This window comes from Phoca vitulina, unplaced genomic scaffold (genome assembly GCF_004348235.1).
Source record: "Phoca vitulina isolate PV1807 unplaced genomic scaffold, GSC_HSeal_1.0 scaffold73, whole genome shotgun sequence".
Lineage (NCBI taxonomy): Eukaryota > Metazoa > Chordata > Mammalia > Carnivora > Phocidae > Phoca > Phoca vitulina.
This window is the reverse complement of record NW_022589776.1, coordinates 2,903,928-2,918,617: the sequence shown is the minus strand read 5'-3', so window position 1 is coordinate 2,918,617 and position 14,690 is coordinate 2,903,928. Positions and strand designations below refer to the sequence as shown.

Here is a 14,690-nt window from a genome sequence, read left to right as displayed (position 1 = left end):
TTGAAATCTGGGATTGGGATACCTCCAGCTTTGTTGTTTCTCAGGATTGCTTTGCCTATTCAGGACTTTCTGTGGTTCCAAACAAATTTTCGTATTATTTGTTCTAGTTCTATGAAAAATGCTATTGGTATTTTGATAGGGATTGCACTGAATCTGTAGATTACTTTGGGTAATATGGACATTTTAATAATAATTCTTCTAATCCATGACCATGCAGTATCTTTCCATTTTTTGTGTTGTCTTCAATTTCTTTTCATCAGTGTCTTAACAGTTTTCAGAGTATAGATTTTTCACCTTCTTGGTTAAATTGGCAAACATACTAAAGGTAGTAGGTTATTCACTTACAAAGCTGATATGGAGGTTAAAACCTAAAAACCAAAGTAGTAATCAGTTTTATCTATGAAAATTAGTCTAAGGATACACAAAATAAGAAGATGTAAAATATGACATCATATACATAAAACATGGAGGGTGGGAATTTAGTGCTTTCAGTTTAAGCTTAAGCTACAGTCAATGTAATATAGACTGTTATACACATAAGATGATATATATAACCCAGTAGTTACCACAAATGAAGAAGTTAAAGTAGATACACAAAAAATAAAGAAACAGAAATCCAAGCATGACACTAAAGAAAATATCAAACCCCAAGGGAAAGGAGCAAGAGAAGAAAAAAACAGAGGAACACAATAAGGACACAATTAGCAAACTGGCAATAAGTGCATATCTATCAGTAATTACTGAAATGTGAAGGACTAACTAATCAAGACATAGAGTGACTGGATAAAAAAAAAAAAAATAAGACCCATCTACATGCTGCCTACAAGAGACTCACTTCAAGACCTAAAGATACATACAAACTGAAAGTGATGGGATGGAAAAACATATACCATGCAAACAGAAGTGAAAAACAAAAAAGCCAGGCTAGCAATACCTTGGGTGTGTTTTCTGCACTGGGGATGGCAGAGGGAGAGGTAAATCAAGGTTTCATTCTCAAGATAGAAAGCCTATCTGACTCAGCTGTGATTTTACCTAGCACTCCGGGCCTGTGCCAGTCCACCATCTCCCCATACAAGCAGTTCGGGAAAACAAGCTATGAGTACAAGACTTAGAGAATGATTAAGGAAAACTCAATCTTCATTTAATTCCTGTTACAGTGTGGTAAAATGCCTTAAAGTAGAGAATAAAGAAAATGATCAGACTTTTTCAGAGACACCAGCATCTTCAATTCTGTTCGGTATTTCAAGAAAAATTTAAACACAGTGAATTTGAAGAAAGTACATATTTGAAAAATACCTTCAAGAATGTCAGTGCAGGGGCGCCTGGCTAGCTCAGTTGATAGAGCAAGCGACTCTTGATCTCAGGGTTGTAAGTTCGAGATTACTTAATTAAGTATTACTTAATTAAGAGATTACTTAAAAATAAAAAAAAATCTTAAAAAAAAGAATATCAGTGCATATGAATCTAAATCATTTGGTACTGAGGTATGCAGTGATCTCCAAAGTGGCTTTGTAAATGAAGATCTTCCCGGATAAGGATTAAGAAAAAGCAAAATTGGTGAAGAGATTGAGGAGAAAGAATACCTTCTTCAGAGCCTAAAACTGGTCAAAATGTACAGATCAAAGATTGACCTGTCTTAGGCCGCTATTACTTTATGAGCTGCATCAGCTATGTCTGAGAAGAAACCCAGCCTTACTCAGTTGATAGACCACTGTGGGTTAGATGATAAATTGCTGTACTATAACAGAAATGAAGAAGACTTTATGGGTGTTTAAATCATAATTTTTGTCTCCAATATTTCTGGGAATGACAACCTAAAAGATAAAAGATAATACATTTTAAAAGGAAGGTAGAAACCATTAGGGCTTAGAGAAAGGTATCTTTATATATATATATATATGTATAAATATATATAAAATATATATATATATAAGAGATTTATTTGAGAGAGAGAGAGAGCATGAGCAAGAGAGCACAAGCAGGGGGAGCAACAGAGGGAGAGGGAGAAGCAGATTCCCGCTGAGCAGGGAGCCTGATGAGGGGCTCGATCCCAGGACCCTGGGATCATGACCTGACCAAAGGCAGCCACTTAACCGACTGTGCCACCCAGGCACCCCTTAGAGAAAAGTATTTTGATGAACATCAGTTTAGGGCACTCTGTTATATAACTATAAAATAAGCTCTAAAATTAAAATTTAGTATTTTGGGTAAATTTGCCAAAGAAAACTTGACATTTAAAGAAGTGTGAAAAGAAACTTAGATCATGTTTAAAAAAATAATTTGGGCATTTCTGGAAGTCAGGTTTTGTTTTGTTTTTTTAAGCTTTTATTTATTTAAGTAGTCTTTACACCCAGTGTGGGGCTCAGACTCATGACCCCGAGATCAAGAGTCGCATGCTCCACTGACTGAGCCAGCCAGGTACCCCTGGAAGTCAGTTTTAATACATTGTTTTGTTTATTGTGATAAAAAGGTTTTATTTTAAATATTAAAAAATAGTCTGGTAAATGTCTAAACCTAAAGTGGTCTAAAAATGCCTGCCTGCCTGCAATGTCCACAATAGCCAAACTATAGAAGGAGTCAAGATGTCCATCAACAGATGAGTGGATAAAGATGTGGTGTGTGTGTATATATACAATGGAATATTATGTAGCCATCAAAAAAAAAAATCTTGCCATTTGCAACGACGTGGATGGAACTAGAGGGTATTATGCTAAGCAAAATAAGTCAGTCAGAGAAAGACAAGTATCATATGATCTCACTGATATGAGGAATTCTTAATCTCAGGAAACAAACTGAGGGTTGCTGGAGTGGTGGGGCGTGGGAGGGTTGGGGTGGCCGGGTGATGGGACATTGGGGAGGGTATGTGCTATGGTGAGTGCTGTGAATTGTCTAAGACTGATGAATCACAGATGTGTACCTCTGAAACAAATAATACATTACATGTTTAAAAAAAAAAAAACAGTAAGAAGGGAAGAATGCAAGGGGGGAAATCGGAGGGGGAGACAAACCATGAGAGACTATGGACTCCGAGAAACAAACTGGGGGTTTTAGAGGGGAGGGGGTGGGGGGATGGGTTAGCCTGGTGATGGGTATTAAGGAGGGCACGTATCACATGGAGCACTGGTTGTTATATGCAAACAATGAATCATGGAACACTACATCAAAAACTAATGATATAATGTGTGTGACTAACATAATAAAATAAAATTTTAAAAAATAAGACAAAAAATAAAAATGCCTGCCTGTTTCCTAAGTTTATGAATCTTGTTTCCATCCATTTCTCGCATATTTCCATCTGGATGGTGTAGCAGGTAAATTAAACTTGTTCATATGTCCAAAACTTAAAAGAAGAAAAAAAAGACTTTAGAACAAAAACTGTAGCAAGAGACAGGGGCATTACATAATGATAAAGGAATCGATCCAACAAGAGGATATCATAATTGTAAGTAGCTCTGTACCCAACATAGGAGCACCTAAATACATAAAGCAAATATTAATAGATATAAAGGGAGAGATTGATAGTAAAACAAAGTGGTAGGGAGCCTTAACACCTCATTTACCTCAGTGGGTAGACCATCAGAAAGAAAGTCAATAAGCAAACCATGGCTTTGAATGATACATTAGACCAGACAGACCTAACAGATATATAGAGAACATTCTATCCAAAAACGGCAGAATACACATTCTTTTCAAGTACACAGGGAACATTCTCTAGGATAGATCACATGTAAGGTCATAAAACAAGTCTCAATAAATATAAGAGGATTGAAATCATATCAAACATCTTTTCTGACCATAACCATATGAAACTAGAAATCAGTTACAAGAAAAAAACACACTTGGAGGATAAACAACATGACACTAAGCCACAAATGAATCACGAAAAAATCAGAAAATAAAAAAATACATGGAAACAAATGAAAACAGTGAAGTCCAAAATCTTTAGGACACAGCAAAGGCATTTCTAAGAGGGAAGTTTAAAGTCATACAGTCCTACCCCAAGAAACAAAAATCTCAAAACAACCTAACCTAACACTTAAAGGAGCTAGAAAAAGAACAAATCTCAAGGATAGTAGATGGAAGGAAATAATGAAGATCAGGACAGAAATAAATGAAACAGACGTGGGAAAAAAAAAAAAACAATAGAAAAGATCAATGATAGAGCTGAGTTCTTTGTAAAGATAAATAAAATTGACATTTAGCCAGATTTACCAAGAAAACGGAAGGAATGAAATCAGAAATGAGAGGAAATAACAAATGACATTACAGAAATACAGTTGATAATGAGAATATTTGAAAAATTATATGCCAACAAATTGGACAACCTAGAAGAAATGGATGAATTCCTAGAAACCTGCAATTTCCCACAACCAAATCAGGAAGAGATAGAAAATTTGAACAGACTCTTATTACTAGAAATGAAATCGATTTGGTAATCAAAAAACTCCCAACAAACAAAGTTCCAGGACCAGATGTCTTCACAGGTCAATTCTACCAAACATTTAAAGAAGAGTTAATATCTATTCTTCTTAAACTATTCCATTAAATAAAAGAAGGAAAACTTCCAGATTCATTCTGCATGGCCTGTTACATGATACAAAAACCAGACAGAGACACTACAAAAAAAGGAAACCACAGACCAAAATCTCTGATGAACATAGGTAAAAAAAAAAATTATTAAAAAAAATTTAGCAAAGCAATGTCAACAGTACATTAAAGGGTCATTCACCATGGTCAAAGGGATTTATTTCAGGGATGCAAGGGTGGTTCACTTTTGGCAAATCCGTCAACATGATACTTTAACAAGAGAAAGGATAAAAACCATATGATCATCTCAGTAAATATATTTGACAAAATATAACAGCCATTTGTGATAAAACTCAACAAAGTGGATTTAGAGGGAACATACCTCAACATAATGAAAGCCATGTATGAAAAATCTACAGCCATTGTCATACTCAACAGTGAAAAATTGAAAGCTTTTGCACCAAGTTTGAAAACAAGGATGTCCACTTTCACTACTTTTATTCAACATAGTACTCTTAACTGCAGCAATCACACAAGGAAAAAAAAGAAGAGGCATCAAAATTGGTAAAGAAGTAGTAAAGGGGCACCTGGGTGGCTCAGTCATTGGCTGTCTGCCTTCGGCTCAGGTCGTGATTCCAGGGTCCTGGGTTCCAGCCCCGCGTCGGGCTCCCTGCTCACGTGGGAAGCCTGCTTCTCCCTCTCCCACTCCCCCTGCTTGTGTTCCTGCTCTTGCTATCTCTCTCTCTCTCAAATAAATAAATAAAATCTTTAAAAAAAAAAAAAAAGTAAAAACTGTCACTGTTTGCAGATGACCTGATACTATATAGAGAAAACCCAGGAGGACCTGCGTGGCTCAGTTGGTTAAGCATCGCACTCTTGGTTTTGGCTCAGGTCATGATCTCAGGATCATGAGATTGAGCCCCGTGTCAGGCTCGGTGCTCAGCACAGGGTCTGCTTGAGAGATTCCCTCTCTTGCTCTCCTTCCCCCTCTCCTCCTTCCCCCACTTGTATGCAGTGCATGTTCTCTTTCTCTAAAATAAATAAAATCTTAAAACCCAATGACTCCACCATAGTCTATTAACAACTGATAAATGATTTTAGTAAAGGTGCAAGATACAAAATTAATATACAGAAACCAATTGCATTTCTATACATTAATAATGAAGTAGCAAAAAGAGAAATTAAGAAAACAATCCATTTACAATTACACCAAAAAGAATAAAGTACCAAGGAAATATTCTTTAATGCTTAATAGTTTGTGTTAATTTAGTGGCTTTCATATGCATTTTATTTAATTTATGCACTTTTAATATGTTAGAGTAATTACTGTGCTTTCTCACAGTCTAGCACAGGGTCCATCATACTTGTCATATTTAAGTGAATATAATCACATAGTAATATGCACATATATAAGAATAAATCTCTACTGAGAAATCCTTAATGCAAGCTTCTGTAGTAATCTCTTTTTCCTCCATCTCAACCACTTTTGCCCTTACCAGCTTCATTCTCTCTATTGCAAATGATCTTTTAAAAATGTAAATCTCATCTGATCCCTCATCTTTGCTTCTCCAGCAGTTAGAATCTTTACCATAGGTGTCAGGGCTCTATTACCCTTCTCCAGCCTCCTCTCAAATCCATTCCCTCTTACTTGATCTGCATCGGGAGGTTTCAAATTTTCATGACTCATAAGTCATATGGGAAATAACCTAACTTTATACCTTAAGGAACTAAAAAAAGAAGAGTAAACTAAGCCCAAGTTAGCAAAAGAAAGGGAATAACAGGGGCACCTGGCTGGCTCAACCGGTAGAACATGCAGCTCTTGATCTCAGGGTCATGAATTCAAGCCCCACATTGGGTGTAGAGCTTACTGTTAAAAGAAGAAGAAGAAGAAAAGGAAAGAAAAAGAAAAATCAAAGATTAAAGCAGAAATAAATGAAATAGAGACCAGAAACACACTAAGGTTCAATGAAACTAAGAGCTAATGTTTTGAAAAGATAAAATTGACAAATCTTTAGCTAAACTAAGTAAAAAAGAGCAAGAACTCAAAATCAAATGAAAAAGGAAACATTACAACTGATACTACAGAAATACAAAGTATAAACTGATATGAACTGGGTGGGGCACCTGGGTGGCTCAGTCAGTTGAGCGTCTGCCTTCGGCTCAGGTCATGATCCCAGGGTCCTGCAATTGAGCCCCATATTGGGTTCCCTGCTCAGCGGGGAGCCTGCTTCTCCCTCTCCCTCTGCTGCTCCCCCTGCTAGTGCTCTTGCTCTCTGTCAAATAAATAAAATCTTTAAAAAAAAAAAAAAACTGGTATGAACCATTATATGCCAACAGATTGGATAACCTAGAAGAAATGGATAAATTCGTAGAAATATACAGCCTAATAAGACTAATTGGAGGAGAAATAGAAAATCTGAACTGACCAATAATGAATAACGCTATTGAATTAGTAATCAGAAACCTTTCAGAAAAGAAAAGCCCAGGACCCTATGGCTTCATGAGTGAATTCCATCAAACATTTAAAGGTGAATTAATACCAGGGTGCCTGGGTGACTCAGTTGGTTAAGTGTCCGACTCTTGATTTCTGCCTTGGGTCATGATCTCAGGGTGTGGAGCCTGCTAGGATTCTCTCCCTCTTCCTCTGCCCCTCCCCCTTCTCCTAAAATTTTTTTTTTTTTAAACATTAAAACATTAAAACATTTTTAAACATTAAAAAAAAAAAGGTGGATTAATACCTATACTTCTCAAACTCTTCCAAAAACTTGAAGGCAAAGGACCACTTCCGGATTTATTTTATCAAGCCAGCATAACCCTGTCATCAAAGCCAGGTAAGAACACTATAAGAAAAGAAACAGGGGTGCCTAGGTGGCTCATTCGGTTAAGCTTCTGACTCTTGATTTCATCTCGGTTGTGAGATCGAGCCTCGTGTTGGGCTCTGCCCTGGGTGAGGAGCCTGCTTAAGATTCTCTCTCTTCCCTCCTTCCCTACTTCCCTCCTTCCCTCCCCCTTTCTCCCTCTCCCCCCCCCCCCCCCCCCCCCCCTCTCAAAAAAAAAAAAAAAAGAAACTATAGGCCAATATCCCTGAAGAATGTAGATGCAAAAATTCTCAACAAAATACTAGCAAAATCATATAATAGCATATTAACAGTATCATCCACCATGATCAAATGGGATGTTTCCCAGAGATGCAAAGATGGTTCAACATATGCAGATCAACAAATATGATATACCACATTAATAGAATGAAATATAAAAATCATATGGTCATCTCAACAGATGCAAAAAAGTATTTGACAAAATTCAACATTATTTCATGATAAAAGCTCAAGAAATTGGGTGTAGAAGAAATGTGTAACAAAATAATAAGCCCATAGCTAACATTGTACTCAGTGGTGAAAGGTTGAAAGCTTTTCCCCTAAGATCAGGAACAGGAAAAGGATGCCCCCTCTTGGCTCTTCTATTCAACACAGTACTCAGGCAAGAAAAATTTTTAAAAAGGCATTCAAATCAGAAATGAAGAAGTGGGGCACCTGTCTGGCTCAGTTGGTGGAGCATGTGCTCTTGTTCTCAGGTCATGAGTTCAAGTCCTACATTGGGTGTGGGAGAAAAAAAAAGAGGTAAAATTGTCTTTGTTTGCAGATGTGATCTTACACATGGAAAATCCTAAAGACTCCACCAAATACTGTTAGAACTGACCAATGAATTCAGTAAAGTTGAAGGATACAAAAATCAGTTGTGTTTGTATAGACTAACAACAAAATACCTGAAAAAGAAATAACACAATCCCATGTTACAGTAGCATCAAATTCAGTAGAATACTTAGGAATAAACTTCAAGAGGGGAAAGATCCATATGCTGAAAACTATAAGGCACTGATAAAAGAAATTGAAGAAGACATAAACGAAAAGATGTCCTGTGTTCATGGGTCAGAAGAATTAATATTGTTAAAATGTCCATACTTGGGGCACCTGGGTGGCTTAGTTGGTTTAGTGTCTGACTCTTGATTTCAACTCAGGTCATGATCTCAGGGTCATGAGATCGAGCCCCGTGTTGGGCTCCGCGCTCTGCAGGGAGTCTGCTTGGGATTCTCTCTTTCCCTCTCCCTCTGCCCCTCCTCTCTCTCTCTCTCTCTCTCTAAAATAAGTCTTGAAAAGAAAAGGAACTGTCCATACTACACAAAGCCATTTATAGACTTTTTGATAAATTCCAATGGCATTTTTCACAGAAATAAAAAAAAAATCCTAAAATTCATATGGAATCACAAAAGAGCCCTGAATAGCCAAAGCAATCCTGAGGAAGAACAAAACTGGAGGCAACACACTTCCTAATTTAAAACTTTAATATAGGGGCTCCTGTCTGGCTCAGTCAGTGGAGCATGCGACTCTTGATCTTAGGGTTATGAGTTCGAGCCCTGTGTTGGGTGTTGAGATTACTTAAAAATAAAATCTTTAAAGAAAAAAACACTTTATTACAAAGTTGTAATATTCAAGATAGTATGCTGCATAAAAACAGACACCTAGAACAATGGAAGAGAAGCAAGAGCCCAGGAAGAAACCCATTCATATATGGTCAACAAATATTCAACAAGGGAACCCAAACTACTTAATGGGGAGAGAGTAGTTGCTTTAATAAATGGTGTTGGGGAAACTGGATGTTCACGTGCAAAAGAATGAAATCAGAACCCTATCTTACACCTCACAATAATTAACTCGATGTGTGAAAACTTAAAAGTAAAACCTGAAACTGTAAATCTTCTAGAAGAAAACATAAGGGAAAAGCTCCTTGACATTGGTCTTGGCAGTGACTGTTTAGATATGACACCAAAAGCACAAGCAACAAAAAGCAAAACATAAGAGTAAATGCTTCTGCACAACAAAAGACCTGATAAAGGGTTAATATCCAAAATATATAAGGAACTCCTATAGTTCAATAGCCAAAAAACAACACTTAAGTTGAAAAATGAACAGAGAACCTAAATAGACATTTTTCCGAAGAAGTCCTACAAACGTCCCCTACAGGTACATGAAAAGATGCTCAATATTACTTATGATCAGAGAAATGCAAACCAAAACCACAATGAGATATCACCTCATACTTGTTAGAATGACTATTATCAAAAAGACAAAGGATAAGTTTTGGCGAGGATGTGGGGAAAAGGGAACCCTTGTGCACTGTTGGTGGGAATGTAAATTGGTGCACTAATTATTGAAAACTGGAGGTTCCTCAAATAGTTAAAAATAGAACTATCCATATGGTCCAGCAGTCTACTTCTGAGTATCTGAAGAAAATGAAAATAGTAATTCGAGAAGACATCTGCACTTCCATGTTCACCACAGCATTATTCACAATAGCCAAGATATGGAAGCAACCTAAGTGTTAGCAAATGAATGTGATATTTATTCAAAGAAAATGTGGTACACAAAGGCACAAACAATATGCAATGGTGTTTTGCCTTTTGCAATAACTTGAATGTACCTTGGGAGTATTATGTTAAATAAGTCAGAGAAAGACAAATACTGTTTGATTTCACTTACATATGGAATGTGGAGTAAGTTGAACTCATAGGAACAGATTAGAATGGTAGTTACTGGTGGCTGGGAGGTAGGGGAAGTGGGGAGATCTCGGGCAGAGTACAAACTTACCTCTATAAGATGAATAAGTTCTGAGAATCTAACATATAAAATGGTAATTATAGTTAACAATACTGTATTGTATGTTGGAAAGTTGTTAAGAGAGTAAATGTTAAATGTTATCATCACCAAAAAAAGTAATTATTTGGGGGTGATGAAGGTGTTCAGTAGGCCTTATTGTGGTAGTTATTTTGTAGTGTATACATAGATCATCACAATGTGTTACATGATGTTACATGTCAGTTATATCTCAATAAAGCTGGAGAAAAAACATATGGGGAGACAACAGAAATATGTTCACATATTTTCCAAATGACTTAAACAAGAATGTATATAGTGGTGAAAAACTGGGGGCTTTTCCTGTAAGAACCAAAACAAGACAAGGATGTCTACTCTTTCCACTTTTATTCTACATAGTACTGGCAGTCCTAGCCACAGCAATCATACAATGAATCAATGACATCCAAATTGGTAAGGAAGAAGTTAAACTGTCACTATTGGCAGATGACATGATACTATAGAAAACCCTAAAGATTCCACCAAAAAACTATTAGAAATAATAAATGAATTCAGTAAAGTTGCAGGATATAAAATTAATATACAGAAATTATTTACACTTCTATACACTAATGGCAAAGTAGCAGAAAGAGAAATTAAGAAAACAGTCTCATTTACAGTTGCACCAAAAACAATAAAATACCTAGGAATAAACTTAACCAGGGAGGTGAAAGACGTGTACTCTGAAAACTATAAACACTAACGAAAGAAATTGAAGACAATACAAATAAATGGAGAGATAGTCCATGCTCATGGGTTGGAAGGATTAATATTGTTAAAATATCCATACTACCCAAAGCATTCTACAGATTCAGTGCAATCCCTATCAAAATACCAACTGCACTTTTCACAGAACTAGAACAAATAATATTAAAATTTTTATGGAACCACATAAGAGCCCAGATAGCCAAAGTAATCTTGAGAAAGAACAAAGCTGGAGGTATCCCAGTGCCAGATTTCAAGATATACAACAAAGCAATAATAATCAAAACTGTGGTACTGACACTGAAATAGACATATAGATCATTGGAACAGAACAGAGAGCACAGAAATAAGTTAATCTACGACAAAAGAGGCAGGAATATACAATGGGGAAAAGACAGTCTCTTTAATAAATGCTGTTGGGAAGCTGGACAGCTACATGCAAAAGAATACAACTAGACCACTTATACTATATGTAAAAATAAACTCAAAATGGATTAAAGACATAAATGTGAGACCTGAGAGCATAAAACTCTTAGAAGAAAATATAGGCAATAATTTCTTTGACATCGACTGTATCAACATTTTTCTAGCTATGTGTCCTCAGGCAAGGGACACAAAAGCACAAATAAACTGTTGGGACTAACACCACAATAAAAGCTTTTGCACATCAAAGGAAACCATCAACAAAGTAAGAAGACCTCCTACTGAATAGGAGAAGATATTGCAAATGATATATTGCAAATGATAAGAGGTTAGTAGCCAAGATACATAAAGAACTTCTACAACTCAACACCCAAAAAAGCAAATAATCCAATTTAAAAGTTGGCAGAGGACCTGAATAGACGTTTTTCCAAAGAAGACTTCCAGATGGCCAACAGACACATGAAAAGATGCTCCACATCACTCATCATCAGGGAAATGCCAGTCAAAACTACAAGGAGATGTCACCTCACACCTGTCAGAATGGTTAGAAGTAAAAAGACAAGAAATAACAAGTATGGGCAAGGATGTGGATTAAAGGGAAACTTCGTGTGTGTTAGTGGGAATATAAATTGGTATAGGCACTGTGGAAAACAGTATGGAGGCTGCTCAAGTAATTAAACATAGAACTATCATATGATTCAGTAATTACACTACTTGGTAGCTGCCCTATTCATAAGAGCTCAAAACTGGAAGCTACCCAGATGTCCATCAGCTCTAGAATGGATAAATGAATTACGGTATGTTCACACGACGAAAATCACCACCAATGAGAACGAACAGATTACAACACATGCAACAGTATGGATGAATCTCACAAGAATATTATTGAATGAAAGAAGCCAAAGAGAAATGAATAAAAAAGAATGCCTACTGTATGGTTAGATTTATATGAAATCTAAACACGGAGAACTCATCTGTGGTGTTAGTAATCAGGAGAGCTGCTGGCTAACAGTGTCTATGGTCAGTGTCTAAAAGGAGGCACACGTGGGGCCTGGGGTGCTGCTGATGTTTGTTTGCATTCCAGTTGCTTATTACAGAGATGTCCTATTAAAAGTGAATGAGCTTTACACTTAATGGTTTGTGGATTCTTGTATATCTGTGTTAAATTTCTATAGAATTTTTAAAGATTGTATTGGGAGCATGCCAAACATTTCTATCATTTTTTCCGGTCTATTTGTTTCTACCCAGAGGTTAAGGTTCACTACTGTGTCTAAGGTTCTTTGGGGAAACTGGCTATATTAGTGAATCTAGCCCTTTGTTCCCTGACTCTAAGCATTGACTCAAGCATATAGAATAACTGTGTGCATGTGATCTGTGTAGTAATGTTGTGACTTCCCTTAGGAAGTGGCCGATGGAGAAATTGCTGCCCTTCCCCGGGATAGCTGCCCTGTTCGAATCCGAAATCGGTGTGTTATGACGTCCCGTCCACGTGGTGTAAAGCGGCGCTGGAGGCTTAGTCGTATTGTCTTCCGTCACTTAGCAGACCACGGGCAGCTGTCGGGGGTCCAGCGAGCAATATGGTGACCCGCTCCGGAACCTACTGAGCAGGGAAGCCAGTTCTGGCAAGAAGAGGCTTCTCTAATAGACAAAAACCTAGTTTTGTAGGGGTCCAGTATGGGAGTCTAGTCTATCTGATGCTGCCTACGGTTAAATTACCTTTTAATTTTAAATTAAGAAATTTGGTGGATGTTTCAGTCAGTGAATTCTGGCTCTCTGTGAATTCTCTCTTCTCTTGGACTTAAAAATTAACTGTACTGTTTCCATACATACTACAAGGAGTAGAGTAATAAAAAATATTCTGTGAAAATATTCTCTGTATGCCTGCCTTTTCCTTCACGCTGCATCTTTTAGCAACATATGAAGGGTTCCTGTATTTTTAAGGGTAGTATTTCATAAAGCAATATTATCTGATAGTTAACGCAGCTCACGGACAAGTAGCTCATCTGTGGCAGTTTGTCATCCTGGGCTGGCTTCCCTGACCTGCATAGCGCACCGTACGGCCAGCTCATCGTTAGGGAAACGATGTGTTAGACGGTACAGCTGATGTTCCTGGGTGTCTAAGTCATGCTCCACTTCTCTGTGTGATGGCTGGACAAGAGGCAGAAGCACTAAACGTTTTCTTGTTCCATCTTTGATGGCCTTTAGGACAGAAGGCCTCTTAGAGCCCCTGAAAATCAATGCAAACAGGAAAAATTTTGTTGGAATAGTATATATTTTCTTTATTCTGGTTTATCTGTAACAGAAATGAGTAAAGGTAGCAAAAGATTGTCTTGTTCAGTAACTCAGCAGTGATCAGCCCAGTGATAAAAATGCCCGGGGTGTAAGTATGGAAGCAGGCACTTCACATCAGGCAAGTGTTCCCGGAGCTGACATCGGAACTTCAATCAAGAGGCAAGGGACGAGATTTTTGCAGAGGGAACCGGGGAAGCGGAGGCACAAAGACATCAAGGAGTGCGACGGCAGCCCCTCCGTTGTATGAGAAATATGAAACGCGAGACAAAGCCCATGTCATGGAAGATACCACAGTATGTGAAGGTAAGACTGAATTGAAATACCAGCTATTGGGAGAGTTTTAAGCAGAGAAATGACCTCATCAGTTGCTCTCCAGATAACTGACAATAGTATGGTAGATCTAGGCCACGAGTGGAAAGGCTCCATGCAAGATAACCAGTTAGGGATGTCATAATCGTTCTGGAAAACCAGGGCCTTAACAAAGGGAGTTGAGGCAGACAAGAGGATAGATTTTAAAAAGTCTTATTTAGAAAGAAAATTGGGCAAGACTTAGAGACTGATTATATTTAAGAGGTAAAGGGGACTGTGGGTTTCTGGTAAGGGTGACTGGATGGATGGTAGAAGGCAACCCCCAGATAGAAAATATGGGCAGAAAAGAATCAGTTGGGAGGAAACTGGGCATGTGAGTTCAGGTTTCAGTCGTGCTGTTTGAGATGCCTTGTCTTCCCAGGGAGAGGCCTGGTGTGCACCTGGGTAGCAGAGTCTGGAATTTTGGTGGAGGTGAAGCTGTGAGAGAATTCTCACAAACCTTGGAGTCATGTTTCCCAAATTTACATTACAGCTTACCAACTGGAATGCTCTAGCTAATATCCCAGCTAGTAACTAGGGTTAATCAGATTATAACTAGAATGTCCCATTTGTTGATTTCTGGCGTATCATCGATAGGACACCCTCTTTTTGTTTTCATTTGTTTGATTCGGGCATCCAAGCATGATCCATCGATTTCATTTGGTTGCTGTGCCTGTCGTTCCTGCTTTCGTGTTACTGGTTTGT

The 14,690-nt window shown here is 37.6% G+C and overlaps 1 protein-coding gene and 1 pseudogene across 2 annotated transcripts in view; both read left to right on the top strand.

The window, feature by feature from the left end:
* The window catches only part of MRPS14 (mitochondrial ribosomal protein S14), a 29,351-nt gene extending 16,137 nt beyond the window's left edge, over positions 1-13,214 (top strand). For both annotated transcript variants that reach the window (XM_032393462.1, XM_032393463.1), the window contains exon 3: positions 12,747-13,214. In XM_032393462.1, the coding sequence (XP_032249353.1) occupies positions 12,747-12,929 (183 nt within the window). In that variant the 3' untranslated portion in view covers positions 12,930-13,214. The remainder of the gene's footprint in view (positions 1-12,746) is intronic.
* Positions 296-1,857, top strand: LOC116625126 (annotated as a pseudogene).
* Positions 13,215-14,690: the final 1,476 nt, after the last annotated feature.